Source organism: Schistocerca cancellata, chromosome 11 (assembly GCF_023864275.1).
Source record: "Schistocerca cancellata isolate TAMUIC-IGC-003103 chromosome 11, iqSchCanc2.1, whole genome shotgun sequence".
In the NCBI taxonomy this organism is placed as follows: domain Eukaryota; kingdom Metazoa; phylum Arthropoda; class Insecta; order Orthoptera; family Acrididae; genus Schistocerca; species Schistocerca cancellata.
The window spans coordinates 165222133-165236428 of NC_064636.1; the positions used below are offsets into that span (position 1 = coordinate 165222133).

The 14296-nt window shown below is 41.4% G+C and overlaps 1 protein-coding gene across 1 annotated transcript in view; it reads right to left on the reverse strand.

The window, feature by feature from the left end:
- The window catches only part of LOC126108401 (zinc finger CCCH domain-containing protein 10-like), a 127606-nt gene that overhangs the window by 37755 nt on the left and 75555 nt on the right, over positions 1-14296 (reverse strand). The window contains exons 5-6 of the mRNA XM_049913611.1: positions 8827-9022; positions 2440-2571 (exon numbers count right to left, since the gene is read on the reverse strand). Coding sequence (XP_049769568.1) covers positions 2440-2571; positions 8827-9022 — 328 coding nt within the window. The remainder of the gene's footprint in view (positions 1-2439; positions 2572-8826; positions 9023-14296) is intronic.

Genomic DNA, 14296 nt, shown 5'->3' on the forward strand with positions numbered 1-14296 from the left:
CAACTGCTCAGGAACACTTACATTAAACTTACAGACCAGTCTCTGCCATATTTATGTCCCGAGTACTTGTATTAGAGAAAAAAATTCCACTGTCTCTTTCGAGGAGGGTGCGAATTCCTCTGCCTGTAAGCAGCTGAAATTGTGAAGACCTTCTTTAAGAAAAAACCACAAAAACAAAACAAAATTAACAACTGAGGAAACTGCGTTGTGCCTGAAGACAATATGTTCGGATGAAAGTGAGCACTTACAAGTGTGCTTCTTATAACAAGTACGTGCACGTATCTGGTAAGCAGACTCGAACTGACACTCGGCTCCACACAACAATTTCCATTTAACAATCTTTCTAAATTATGCTTAAGTTAGATAACGTGTGTCACAATTTGCACTCCAAAATGACACCAGGAAAAAAACATACACTCACACCATTACAGATGAATGCTGAGATTTGCCTGCGCTGCTGCCGCGCTAGCGCGAGCCGTACGCCACGCCGTTTGTCATTTCTATTCTGAGCTCTCTCGTAATTTGCACAGCTTGCCAAGTATCTCCCTACTCTGTACTTCAGTACATCTCACTGCTAATCTTTGCCACTTCTCAACTGTTAAACCCCCTTATTTTTGATTTCCTGCACAATTACTCACACATCCTCTTTTTTTTTTTTTTTAACAGCAGCTGTCCTAAGACTGAGTCATACCTGTTTTGTTCGTAATAACAAGTCACACAACTAATAGCAGCTGCTACAATGCTACCCAAAACCTCTTCTAGGACACACCGTCCGTCAGAATCTTCGCTTTACGGTCAGACTCATTTTTGTGCGTAACACGTGTCACAAATAATGTTTGTTACACTATCGATGTCCCTCAAACGTATTAACAGGTACCCATTGCAACACTTATACGACTTAACATTATGGTGAGTTAATGCACATCTCGTAAGTTAACTAAATGGCTATGCTGAATGTAATACGAGATGTAAATTTGCAACAAAACCTCATTTTACTTCCCAATATTGTGGACAGAGCACATTTCCCCTGTCGGAGCACACCTCTAGCATTAGTTGTAATAACAAAATATCCACCACAGAGAGAAAATAATACAGCAGGACTTCAATTAGTAACTTACACATTTTCACTTCAGGCCAAGTAACTTTTATTGAAGGCTGCACTGCACTCCAAAGTCACGCACATACAAGACATTATTTTTCAATACAGTCATCAAGTAAATACAAAGAAAGGTCAGAACATTCTACAATCATTCAATTCCTCGGCGACAGAAACCCACTTCTTAGTCACCGAGCCATTCGATAACTGCGAATGTCCCCACTGTCGGAAAACCTGCGATTGCTACGAATCGGTTCCTCGAACGACCGGTAACCGTCGCCGGAGGTCGATGTCAACAGTTCTCCTTTGCGACCGGCACTACCCCGGTCTGTGGAACCTCGATCGAACTGTCGGCACCACTTCACTACGGCTGAATGCAACATCGGATATGATCCGTACACTGAGAGAATTTCACAGTGAACCTTTGTGCGATTTAGATGTTTCACATACAAAAATCGTAAGTGTCCTACATACTACAATTTCAGAGTACGTTTCCAGCTGCCACGCCATTTGACTCGTACGCTTTGATGCACCCATTATCTGTAACCGCAGCAGAACTGTGACCACAGGAGGCCCAGAATACACACTCTCTTCTCAAACTGCACCAGTCTTGTCACGCAGTTGTCTTAGCATGGGGCAACTTATGTAACTTACTTACTGAAGGCCCTATATACAACTGGAAGCGGATATATATATATATATATAAAACAGATCTGCAGCAGCCAAACTTCTCAGAAATCAGTGAGTGAGAAGAGGAGGTTGTGAACACATATCAAGTCTAACTACCAGACCTAGAAACACCAAGTCTGCTGCGACGTGTCCACATTAATACCTCATTTCTTGCAGTAGAAATAGAACAGTTGCACATATGTTCACAGGCTTTTGTGATCAGAGTCAATTTCCTTAAAAATTGTGTGGCTTGTAGACCATGTAATGTTGTGAAATGTACCAATATTTCAGCCACCTGACAAATCTGGGTAAATGTCACTCGCAACACGTGCCGAAATGTCGGTACATCTTACAAAACGATATGCCGACAATCCACAATACTTATCGAATTACGATGACTTCGGCAAGTGTAATGTGGCTTCCGGTAGCACAATTTTGAAATAACTTGCTATCGGCACATTATGTGAGAAAAGAAGAAGGCACTCAATCCGTCGTATCTGTCACACCTGTCCACCGTGTTACACAGACAGCTACCGAATGGCAGTCTAGAACAGCCAGCTGACTGGCTACCCTGTCAAATGACGAAGTGGCAAAGACTCTCCCTAGTAAGTACCCCTCCTCTGGCAAGCCGATACGAATTACTTCAATTACTACCAAAGCATACACGCACTCACCTGCAGAGTGGGGCCTGCCCCGGGCACGGTGCTCGTCATGCTCACCGCGGGCACCACCTGCCGCTTGCTCGCCATGCGCAGCTGCGCATTCTGGTCCAGCAGGAACTCGTTCGTCGCCGTCAGGTCCTGCACCTGCAGAGTTCACGGACCGAATGGTATGTGTACAGTGGGGTCACAAAAAGAGAAACATCTTTACAACCGATAAGGATCACTGAAGAGCAGATACAATACGAAACAGTAGGTAAGACACTGAGCCATTTAAAGTAGTGTCGGAGAATTGAGGACTCCTACACTTACTCCTACTGCCTATACAATTACACTTTTTGTCTATCTCATTTCATTACATTTTGTAATTCATTATATTATTAAGTTAATGCACATATTTAAATACGCTGCAATGTATTTATATTTAATTTTTACTTTCATAAAAACTGATTGCGAATGTTGGTAGCATACAGGCATTTTTTCCCCCCTTAAGATGGAAGGGAGGTTACTTCAGTGTGACAATTACAGTTGTTAGAATGTAATTTAACACAACATGACATCATGGAAAATTTGTTTTCATCAGTGTACTCCAATGAACACCACATATGTTGTTCATGTTTTCATATGAAATCTCAGTGGTCCAATCTCAGTGGTCTCCTTCAGTGTTCACATTCTTTGGGGAACAATGCAAATTATCTAGATGCACCATAGGTTACGACTCACTTATATTGGACGAAACCGAGTACAGAATAGTTACAAGATACAGAGTTTCAACAATGCTTCAATACAGTGATTGACATAAAGATATGCCACTTGTGGAAAGGAGGTGAATATTATTACTAAGTTAAATTCAAACACAGTTACATCTGAATTTAGCTTGTAAGTAATATGTAATTGCAGTGAAGAATGCTGACCAAACTGCAGATATTTTTTATTAAAAACAAAGGAGAAGTGATATATTAATGATGAATCCACAAACATTTTTTGAAAAAATTAAATAATTTTTCAGGTATCTATTACAAACCATTTACTGTTTCTAAAGCAACAGCATAAACAATAAATTAAGAAAAACTGTCCTACCTGACCTGTAAATTGCCACATTACTTATTAAGAAATACTTTTCCTGCAAGTAGCTGCATTACAAGAATAATAAGTAAAACTTTAGAAGGATCTGTCCACACTCACCGCAACAGATGAGTGTTGTTAAAACCAGTCACAAGTGGTAATGGAAAATCATGATAGTAGAACAGCATATTTGTATAGCCAATGACATAATATTTACTTTCCACTTTTATTTACCATAATAGGTGCCAAATTATCTGAAGAAAGCTTTTCTTTTCTGGGGCAAATACACACAACCATATAACAAATGACTTAAAACTGTCGCATCCCCCCTCCCAGCACATGCGTACATTTCATATTAACACGTGTTGGCGTCATGTTCCAAGCTAATGTAGACCTCGTGCCAGGCTACAGAAAAATCTTTCAGAACAAACAAGATTCTGCCTTTTCGACCAAAGCTGCAAAAGTGCTATATATAGATAAAACAATAAAAATGAACATGTAGAAAAAGCACAATTTGAAGGAAAGGGTATCCACAAAAAGCCATTGATTTTGTATGTTATCGGTGCAAAGCCACGTCTGGTTAACAACTGTTCCTCGCCTTCTGCATACCGTCCTCCAATACTCTACCTCCGACTAGACGATGACACGCATTGCTGATATCTGCTTTATGCTGCAATTAGTGAAGGAGAGTGATGACCGTATTCATTGATTAACTGAATAACTCCCTATTGACATTCCAAAAAATTAACGTTTTCCCACCACTTTCAATAATTTTATAACTCCCATTAAATTTTATGTGTGTGTGTATGTGTGTATGTGTGTGTGTGTGTGTGTGTGTGTGTGTGTGTGTGTGTGTGTGTGTTTTCTACTGTTGACAAAGTCCTTAATGACCAAAAGCTTTATTTGTGACAGTCTTTCTGTTGTGCCTATCTGCTACTGAGCATCTCAACTATATGTCGAGTAGCAACTATCCTTTTCATAATACTGTTTCTCACGATTTATACTTTACGAAACCACATTCACGGAGAAAAACTGGCGTAACTGACAAAAGATGACCCTGGCTTTAGAGTAGTGTTTACAGACATTACACAATTAATTTTCTCGAGCCACGGTTCCTCTACTCTGTAGATCCTAACCGGTAAAAGTCGGAACAATTTGTGGTGCTATGACTCTGCCTCCTGCCATTACCAGGCTACATTCAGCTCGGTGACTGAAGGAAGTAATTGTTTTGACCAAGTTTGAAGGTGTTGTGACTTCAGATGAATATTCAATTGTTTGTTAGCACTCCCAACCTCAACTTTCTCCAATATCGAGGGCTACACACAAAATGACCACCACCTCCACAGTCGGGCGATCGACTCGGCAGCCCTCCGTGTGGGGGACTGCCAGGTATTTCTCTCCAGTGGTCCAACTGGACCAGGGTGCACTCGGCCTCGTGAAGCCGACTGAGGATCTACCCAATCTAGAGGTAGCAGCTCTGAGGTCTAAATGGCGACAATGGCCACGAGTGCAGTGTGCCGAACCCGTAGCCTCCTGTACGGCAGCCGATGACAGATGGCCGAGGACAGTACTGCAGTATGTCGACTGTCTCTGGGACCTGATCACGGGTTAACATTTTATACAAAAAGAAGTATGCCGATATTACAGTAGCTGTACTGTTTAGACATTAACTTCACCCTGTGATTGTGATCGTATGCAGAAGACGTCCACTTCCCAGTATTTGTAAGTAATATTATAGTTTTATTTAAGTAGATAGATGAAAAATCTACTCACCGAGTGGCAGCAGAACATACACATAAAAGACTGTTGCGATTGGCAAGGTTTCGGAGCCAGTGGCTCCTCCTTCAAGCAGAAGGGTCGGAGAGGAAGGAAGACAAGTGAAGAAAAAGGACTGGTGAGGTCTAGGAAAAGGTGCAGACTTCTGGAAAGTCACCCACAACTGTGGGTCAGGGGAGATTTACCGTACAGGATAAGATCGGTCTTTCCTTCTCGTCCCGTACGGTAAGTCCCCTCTGACCTGCAGTTCTGGGTGACTTTTCCGAAATCTACCCATTGTCCTAGGTCTCTCCAGTCCTTTTCCTTCACCCTTCTTCCTTCCCCTTCAATCCTTCTGCCTGAAGGAGGAGCCACTGCCTCCGAAAGCTCGCCGATCGCGACAGTCTTTTACGTGTGGGTTCTGCCGCCGCTCGGTGAGTAGATTTTTTATCCGTCCGGTTACATAATTTTATCAATAATTGATTGCTTTAGTTGTTATTATAATATAGTTTCGTATACGCACAGAGTGCAGTTTGGTCTGTTAGCTGAGATCGACTGTGTCGGTTGTGCCGACAAATTTGTTGCTGCGGGCAGTGCCGAGTCAATTTCACTACAGACGGATGCGAGTCAGTTTCGATTGACACAGCTGCTGCTGTCATAACTCCGTGCTGGAGAGTTAATTGTCTTTATAACGTAACATTGTTTGCAGCTTTTGTGTAAGTGAAGTGAAGTGTTGCATCGATAATTGCTTCTTTGAGTATAAGTTAAGTGTTTTGTGTCTCAGTTTCGAGACAAAAATTATTAGGAAAAGAGTTAGGAAACCCCTTTTGATGGAGGAGAATGTAAAAATTCTCGAAAGTGTTCAAGTCTGTTGCAGGATATGCATTGCATTAACACAAAATTTTGTGATATCTGTGTCTGTGCTGAAGACCACTGTCAAAAACCAAAGGCTCTGTTTTGCAAAGTGCAACAGTGGGCCACATTCGAGAAAGCCAAAATATGCAAGTTACCAAAAATATGCGAAGCTGGAAAGAAGTATCACAGACTGGTTTCAGACAGCACACACACCCAAAATTCCCATCGACAGCGTGATGCTGCACAGTGGAAATGTAGCGAAGGTGGCCCATATGCTCGGAACTGAGGACTTCTCTGCATACGACAGGCCAAACAATCGTTTTGATAGCGTAAACGCATTGCCGTGAGCTAAAGTGTCGATAACAAAGTGTAGGTGACAGAGGAACAAATAGAGAAACTATTTTACAGCCTTTGATGCAAGAATGAGAACCTGAAACAGGAAAATTCTCCAGTTTGTGGATTTTTGGCCTGCACACCCAAAACATAAGTTTATGCTATATACAGTTAAGAGTCCCTGTCACCAAACAGCACAAGCAAATTGCAGCCTTCAGATTTGGGCTTTATCTTCACCTTTGGAATTTATTACAGAAAGTCACTGTGCAGGAGACAGCGAATCTGACGGAAGCTGGAAAGACCCACCGTCCTTCAAAACGTCAATTTTTTATGCTTAGCACCCATTTCCAAAGCACGGACATGCCATCTTCTACTGCTTTTAAAATGTGGGATTCAATCGAGCAGATGAAAGAAATGGATCTGAAGTTCCAAATCTAAGTAATAATGATGACACGGAAATTCTACTTGTTTCATCAGGGGGAAAAGCTGCAGTTCGTGCACACAGTGCGGGATATCCTATGTGTTAAGGAGAATGTTGTCACAGATAAAGAGTATCCCATACACAGAAAAAGATGACCATGCAGGAAGTCATAGCGATAGTGGCAGCACTGTTTCCTCTATTGCAGTTGTAGACGCAGCAGTGAAGACAGTAAAAATTTATTTCTTTTGCGAATATAGATGCCAGTGGTTTCACTTGTTTTGATGAACTGGAAAACCAAAAGTAAAAATACATATTTTTGCATTTATTTTTATTATTGTTATTTTTTTGTTCATTACGTAACATTCAGTATGTTAAATGAAATTGCTTATTACCATTTTGTAAAGTGTGTGCTTAAAAGGCTTAAGTGTGATGTGGTAACTCCCCACCCTCCCTCCCACCTGTAGGTTATGCTGATGGACTGATCTGTAACACTCCCTGATCTCTATGTCTGCATGCCACATTTTACACACTTTGTAATATTTCCATGCGCTTTTTGTTATAACACCTAAAACATTTGGATAAGTTCAGGGTACTATGTTCAGCTGCCAACGTAACTTTTCCTAACACTGTAGCAGAACATACTGCACTATAAATGACAGGTTTTGGAAATGATGTTAATGCAGTGTAACACTTTCATTGTAGGCAAGTATAAATATGAAAAGTACCAAATAGGGCACCTTAGCTTCACAGACACTCAAATCAACACAGCAGCTGCTCCTCCATTTGCTACCCTCCTCCTCCTCCAGAATATATTATTTCGTGTACTAAAGTACAAGGGAAGTATCAAGTCGGCGGGTAACCGTAGTACCATATTCAGAAAACCTTTGTTAAATAATAAATAATGTCTATGATGAATATTTTGATGTTTGTTAAGTAGATATATTGTACATGAATTATAAAACTGTTGGGGGAGGGGGGGGGGGTCCTGTATGTCACTTTTACTGTTCAAAAAAATAATTTGTGTGTGTGTGTGTGTGTGTGTGTGTGTGTGTGTGTGTGTGTGTGTGTGTGTTGGACATGCCTGAAAAACCACAAACCACACATTATCATGATTCAGCGGCTGCGAATATCAATATCCAGGGAAATTTCCTGACGGTGGGCACATTTGTGCACTGAAATTAATCAGTGATGCAAGTTGAAAATCTGTGCCAGACCAAGACTCTAAGACAGATGCCCCGTTTCTCTAGAAAGGTTGCCTTAAACATCTCGACCATCTGAACGTGCTTTCCAGTTGACCCAAATCTCCAACTCTTCACACCCCGTTCATGCACATCTCGCCCACAGTGCAAGCTTTATTCCTTCGAGAGGAAATGAAATCTGGTGTGCATCCGCATAGAAGGAATCCTGTTTGGCTGTCAAGCCTATAGAAATATTATTTTTTAATTTCAATGCCCTCATACAGCTGTTATCAGAAGAATTTTACTGAATACAGATATTCACAGCAGCTGAATCATAAAAGTGTTCGGTGCCTGTTCTGTTGGACATGTTCAATGGAACAAACATCACACACGTGGATAAGTAATATTTCTATAAGACGTGACAGTCAGACAAGATTCATTCAATGTGGATGATCACAGCAACCATTCTACAGAACCAGAGTGTCCGGGTTCGAGTCCCAGCCCAGCACAAATTTTCAATTCACATATATGATTAATTTCAATGTCCTAATGTGGTCTTCGTAGGATAAATTCTCTGAATAGAAAGTAATTTCCCCCATTTTACATTTTCCCATATTTTACATAATTTTTTAAAAGTCACTCCAATGTGAAAGTGGAGTTTCACTGGATAGGAAGCACGACTCGTGTGTTATGCAGCATAAAAAGTAAAGCGGCACAGGATATCGTGATAAGACCTAACCGACTTTAGTGCAACCGGTAACTGTCTGAGGGAAGCAGTAATCGCAAGGGACTCACCTGCTTTTTAAGATCGTCAAGCTTCTTGTGGAGCATGGCATTCTCTTCCTCCAACACATAAATGCGGGCAGCCTCCCCGCCAGCAGCAGCAGTGCCGGCGTGGTCCATGCGGCTACGCTTCGGCTCCGGCTCGTAGCCAACACACAGTGAAGGCGGCGGCGGAGGTGGCTGCTGCATCGGTGGCGGGAAATCGAACCTGTGCGGAACAGAAATAGGAATTGCGCACACGGTAACTGTTATACGGCAGTGCTTACTGTGACTAACCGTGTGTGCTCCTGAACTCACCCTGTCAGTGGTACTATCGCAAACCGGTGAAACCACAAAATTTTTTTTATCACTTTCTCGTCTTAATATGAGGACATGCTTCCAGAAGACCAGAATTCTCTTATGTAGTACATTCTTTAACTTTCCAAATTTGATTTCAATGCTACGAGTGACTTTATAAAAGCAGTTAATAGATCCAATAACATATACTGCAGTTTAGTTTACTCATCATACGAGGGTCACTCCAAAAGAAATACACACAATTTTTGTAAAAATACAGTTTTCATTCTGCACGCGTGAAAGTTTTACAGTGTGTAGATACATCCTTCCCGCTCGTTTTTAAACATAGTTCGACCTATTCCCGAGAGTGGCGCCGTCACAGCATGCCAAGATGCCTGCTAGATTTGACGTCTGTCAGAAGCAACGTGCTGTCGTAGAATTCCTGTGCTGTGAAAACGAGACAGTGGGAAACATCCACAAGAGGTTGAAAAAGGTGTACGGACATGATGATGTCGATCGCAGTACAGTTAGTCGGTGGGCAAGCAGGTTACGTGATGAAAGCGGGCACGGCAATATTGAGGACTGTCCTCGCAGCGGCAGGTCTCGTACTGCACACACTCCAGACAGTGTGCAGAGAGTTAACGAAGCATATGTGACGACACTGGAGAAATGTCAAGCTCAACTGTGTCGCATTCGACCACATCGGCAGTCGTATTCGACCACATTGGCAAAAGCAGGATGTTTTGCTGTTGCACGACAATGCACAGCCGTATGTCACACAAAAAACCGTGGAAGCGATCACAAAAATGAAACAACCACCTTACAGTCCTGACCTGGCTCCATGTGACTATCATCTCTCTGGGAAACTGAAAGACTCTCTTCTTGGAACAAGGTTTGAAGATGATGACTCCCTTGTGCACGCTGCCAAACAGTGGCTCCAACAGGTTGGTCCAAAATTTTACTGTGTGGGTATACAGGCGCTGGTTCCAAGATGATGTAAGGCAGTTGGGAGGGATGGAAATTATGTGGAGAAATGAAAATATTGTTCCTAAAGGATGTATCTACACACTGTAAAACTTTCAAACATGTAGAATAAAAGATAGATTTAAAAAAAAGTGTGCATTTCTTTTGGAGTGACCCTCGAACTATAGAATCATCTATTTCCATAACACTGCTCCCATAAAGGCAGCAGATTAATTCAGAATTTGATAAGGACTTACTCTGAAACAGACAAATGTGTAAATAAATAAAAAAAGGCAAGTCATAGGACTCATTTTCATGTAATAAGTAAATTTTGTTACAGACATCTTGTAAAATCAGAGCAGACTGAAAACTTATTTGTTAAACTTAATACAAGGTAGAGCCATAAACTGGCAACAAAATAAAAATCTAAGCGATTATCTGCAAAATTTTTGCATGCAAATTTTTCTAGAGGGGCATCACTGTGCTGAACATTACCCCCTCTCCCTCACATCACATATACAAAGAGCTGGTCTTTATTGTTAAACCTCTTTCTGCGCCACTTAACAACCAAGTTAGTTACCTTTCTGAAACTTTCTGCAAAGGGCAATGAAAGTTATAATCACATAACTTACACACAACTGAGGCCGCAGTAAAAAAATTACACCAACTGAATTATCAGTTTCTCAATCCACTATGGTCCCTAATTACCAGTTTCTCAATCCACTATTGTCGCTCTTAATGATTTATATTACAGTTTTAAAGCTTATCACTCGAAGATAATTGATAAGTGAAGCATTTGATAATTGCTCTGAATACCAAATGGAAGCAAAATTGATGCCATGATAAAAATTGAGCACAAAATGTCAAAACAAAAGTTTATACAGACTTGCATGTGTTTCCCTTCATCTCATCTCCCACAAATAATTTCCATGCTTTTCAGAACAGCTGCACTCAGGAACACATAATGGGAAACACTAAAACCATCCAGTCAGCTTATTTATGCACAACTTAAATCGGTAGCAATCGGACTTTGAGCTATACTTATCTTGTGAGTATTCTATAAGCAAATTAGCATCTATGGCTGTATCAAAATAACAGGAAGTTGCCGTGTTGTGCAGTGCTGCTCTTACAAATACTCAAGTCCTCTACTAAAGATGTTCCTCGTGCCACATACTGTCAGGCACATTTTACACGAATGCCTCATTTCAGATTCTGCATCACCAAACACCACGAGGTGAGTTTTCTCATTCGGACATAAACTAACAAACAGCAGAAAACAAAATCCTACACGGTACGAATACAACAGACTACACAGGCCAGCTACACATCTCGAAGTCACCGAGCTGCAGTGCTTATAGACTGCCAGAAACCACTTCCAGTAACGACATTCTGAAATGACCCCTAAAATATCTTCCATATTTTGGGAGACCAATCACTACTATACACGGAGAACTACGTTATTTGCAAAGAACAATACATAAGAAGTAAATCGAGCACAATATGTCCTTACTGTGTATACACATGTAGGGCACGTTTTTCTTCATCTGCACTCTCCTAAAGTTGAACGGTCCCACCTTCAGTTTTCTATGCAGTGTAGCTGCTCTTACATGTACATGCAACGGGCCACCAATTTTACTCACATTACACATCACTCCAGAAAAGTGATGTGAAACCCTATCTTTACCTTTCTGACAAATGACACTTGTAAATGATAAAATGGTAGAACAAATTTTTTATAAGAGAGAATGACGACTGTGTGAATTCATCTTCTATTTTCACGTGACGTGTAGTGTCGAGGGACGGTGGGTGTCTTCGAGGTGGGAGGCAATCGCAGTGACTTTGTGAGAGGAAGCACCTGCACAGGCGTACGTGTGCGCTCCACGTGTCGCCGGTGCAAGTCGGAGTAGCACGTCGGCCCACAAATAAGAGCCAAAATCAAACAATCGTGGGACTGACTTTGGAAGATGTATGAAGATTGCATTGTACATTTATTCCTAATTCTGATTTTGAAATGTAAGGTGTCATAATGTACCGAATTATGTTACTACGACGAGAAGTATTTGCAATGATAAGATCCTTGTACTGAATTCGAAGAATATATCTGCATGTATACATCTGAGAAAACCAGATCCTTGTACTGAATTCGAAGAATATATATGGATGTATACATCTGAGAAAACTATATCCTTGTACTGAATTCGAAGAATATATCTGGATGTACACATCTGAGAAAATCGATATTTGTTTACAAAAATTAATTTAGTGCTACATACTGGTCTTCCAGCAGACACTGCATAATTTGGAGAACTAGTCCATAACTTGAGACATCCACAGTTGGCTAAATGCTAAATATTTAGCATTCACTGCTCAATGTAAAATTCAAACTTTGAGAATAATGAATGACAATGTCGGTCGGATGCTAGATCGTAGCATATACTCAGAATGGCAAATGCAACTTTAGTACACCTACATCTACATTTATACTCTGCAAGCCTCCCAACGGTGTGTGGAGGAGGGCACTTTACGTGCCACTGTCATTACCTCCCTTTCCTGTTCCAGTCGCGTACGGTTTGCGGGAAGAATGACTGCCGGAAAGCCTCCGTGCGCACTCAAATCTCTCTAATTTTACACTCGTGATCTCCTCAGGAGGTATAAGTAGGGGGAAGCAATATATTCGATACCTCATCCAGAAACGCACCCTCTCGAAACCTGGACGGCAAGCTACACCGCGATGCAGAATGCCTCTCTCGCAGAGTCTGCCACTCGAGTTTGCTAAACATCTCCGTAACGCTATCACGCTTACCAAATAACCCTGTGATGAAACGCGCCGCTCTTCTTTGGATCTTCTCTATCTCCTCTGTCAACCCAACCTGGTACAGATCCCACACTGATGAGCAATAATCAAAAAGTTTTACAAGCTTATCGAACATATGAAGCAGCTAATCACTGAGCAGCGGAGTTAACCGGTATGTAGAAGAGTAGCAGTCTATCCATACTGAGTTTAAATTGGGTCATTCTGCCCCCCCCCCCCCCCCCCCAAAATCAGAAATCTACTACTTTTATCACAACAACACCTCTTGCTTGTTCAGAAAGGAATAACAGTCACTGTGGTACATATGTGGGGAAGTATAACTGTGATACAATACGGAACCATGACAGTATGAACATTCATTTATCAATACACTGTACTTCAAATACAGTATGCATTACTTGAAGCTGGTATAAGCCAGTAAGCTGTCACCATGAGACATCTCCAAATACATCGAAAAAGTTACACTCGGGTGACAGAAGTCATTGGACATCTCCCTGTACTGTGTCAGACTTGCTTTTGTCTGGTGTAGTGCAGAAACTAATGCGGCATGGACTCAATAAATCACTGGAACTCCCCTGCAGGAATAGTGAGTCGTCTTGCCTCTACAGCCAATGCAGAATTTTTGGGCACGAAATGACCTCTCCATTACGTTCCGTATACGTTTGATGGTATTTGTGTCAGGTGATTTGGGTAGTCAAATCATTCACTCGAATTGCCCAGAACGTACTTCGCACCAATTGTGGCCCAGTGACATGGCATAATGTCATCCGTAAAAAGTTCGTCGTCGTTTGGAAACGTGAAGCCCACGGAGGGCTGCAAATGACCTCCAAATAGCCAAACATAACCACTTCCAGTCAATGATCGGTTCAGTTGCACTGCACGATCCAATCCATTCCACGTGTCAAACTCCAACTCTATTGCACGTTCGAAATCTGTTAAACCCTGCCGTGTTGCCGTAGTCACATTGGAAACTATTGCGCACGAATCACCTGAGTACAAACAATAGCTTCATCAATGCGATGTCCTTTTATACCTAATGTGCGTGGTACTTCTGCCCTATCTTTATGTGCGTATCACTATCCAATAACTTTTGTCACCTCAGAACATTTTAATTTCATCACAATTCCTTAATATAATTCATCACTTTTTATCACTCTGATTATCATTATTACTTTTAAGGATTCTTTGCATCTAAGGTCATACTACAGTTGTATGGAAGATGATTAAATCCGTGAGATCTTTGGCATACACTGTCAGTCCAAAAAATTTCGAGACTGGATTAATTTTTAAAAAATTGAGAAAAGTTAAGGTGATTGTTTTAATGCTCGAGGTGTCCTACATAGCTTCCTCCCACTTGAGTTCAATGCACAGAACGTTGATGCAGCCACGTGATAACTGTGTGGAACGTTCGGCAGATAGCCGGTGGGGGAG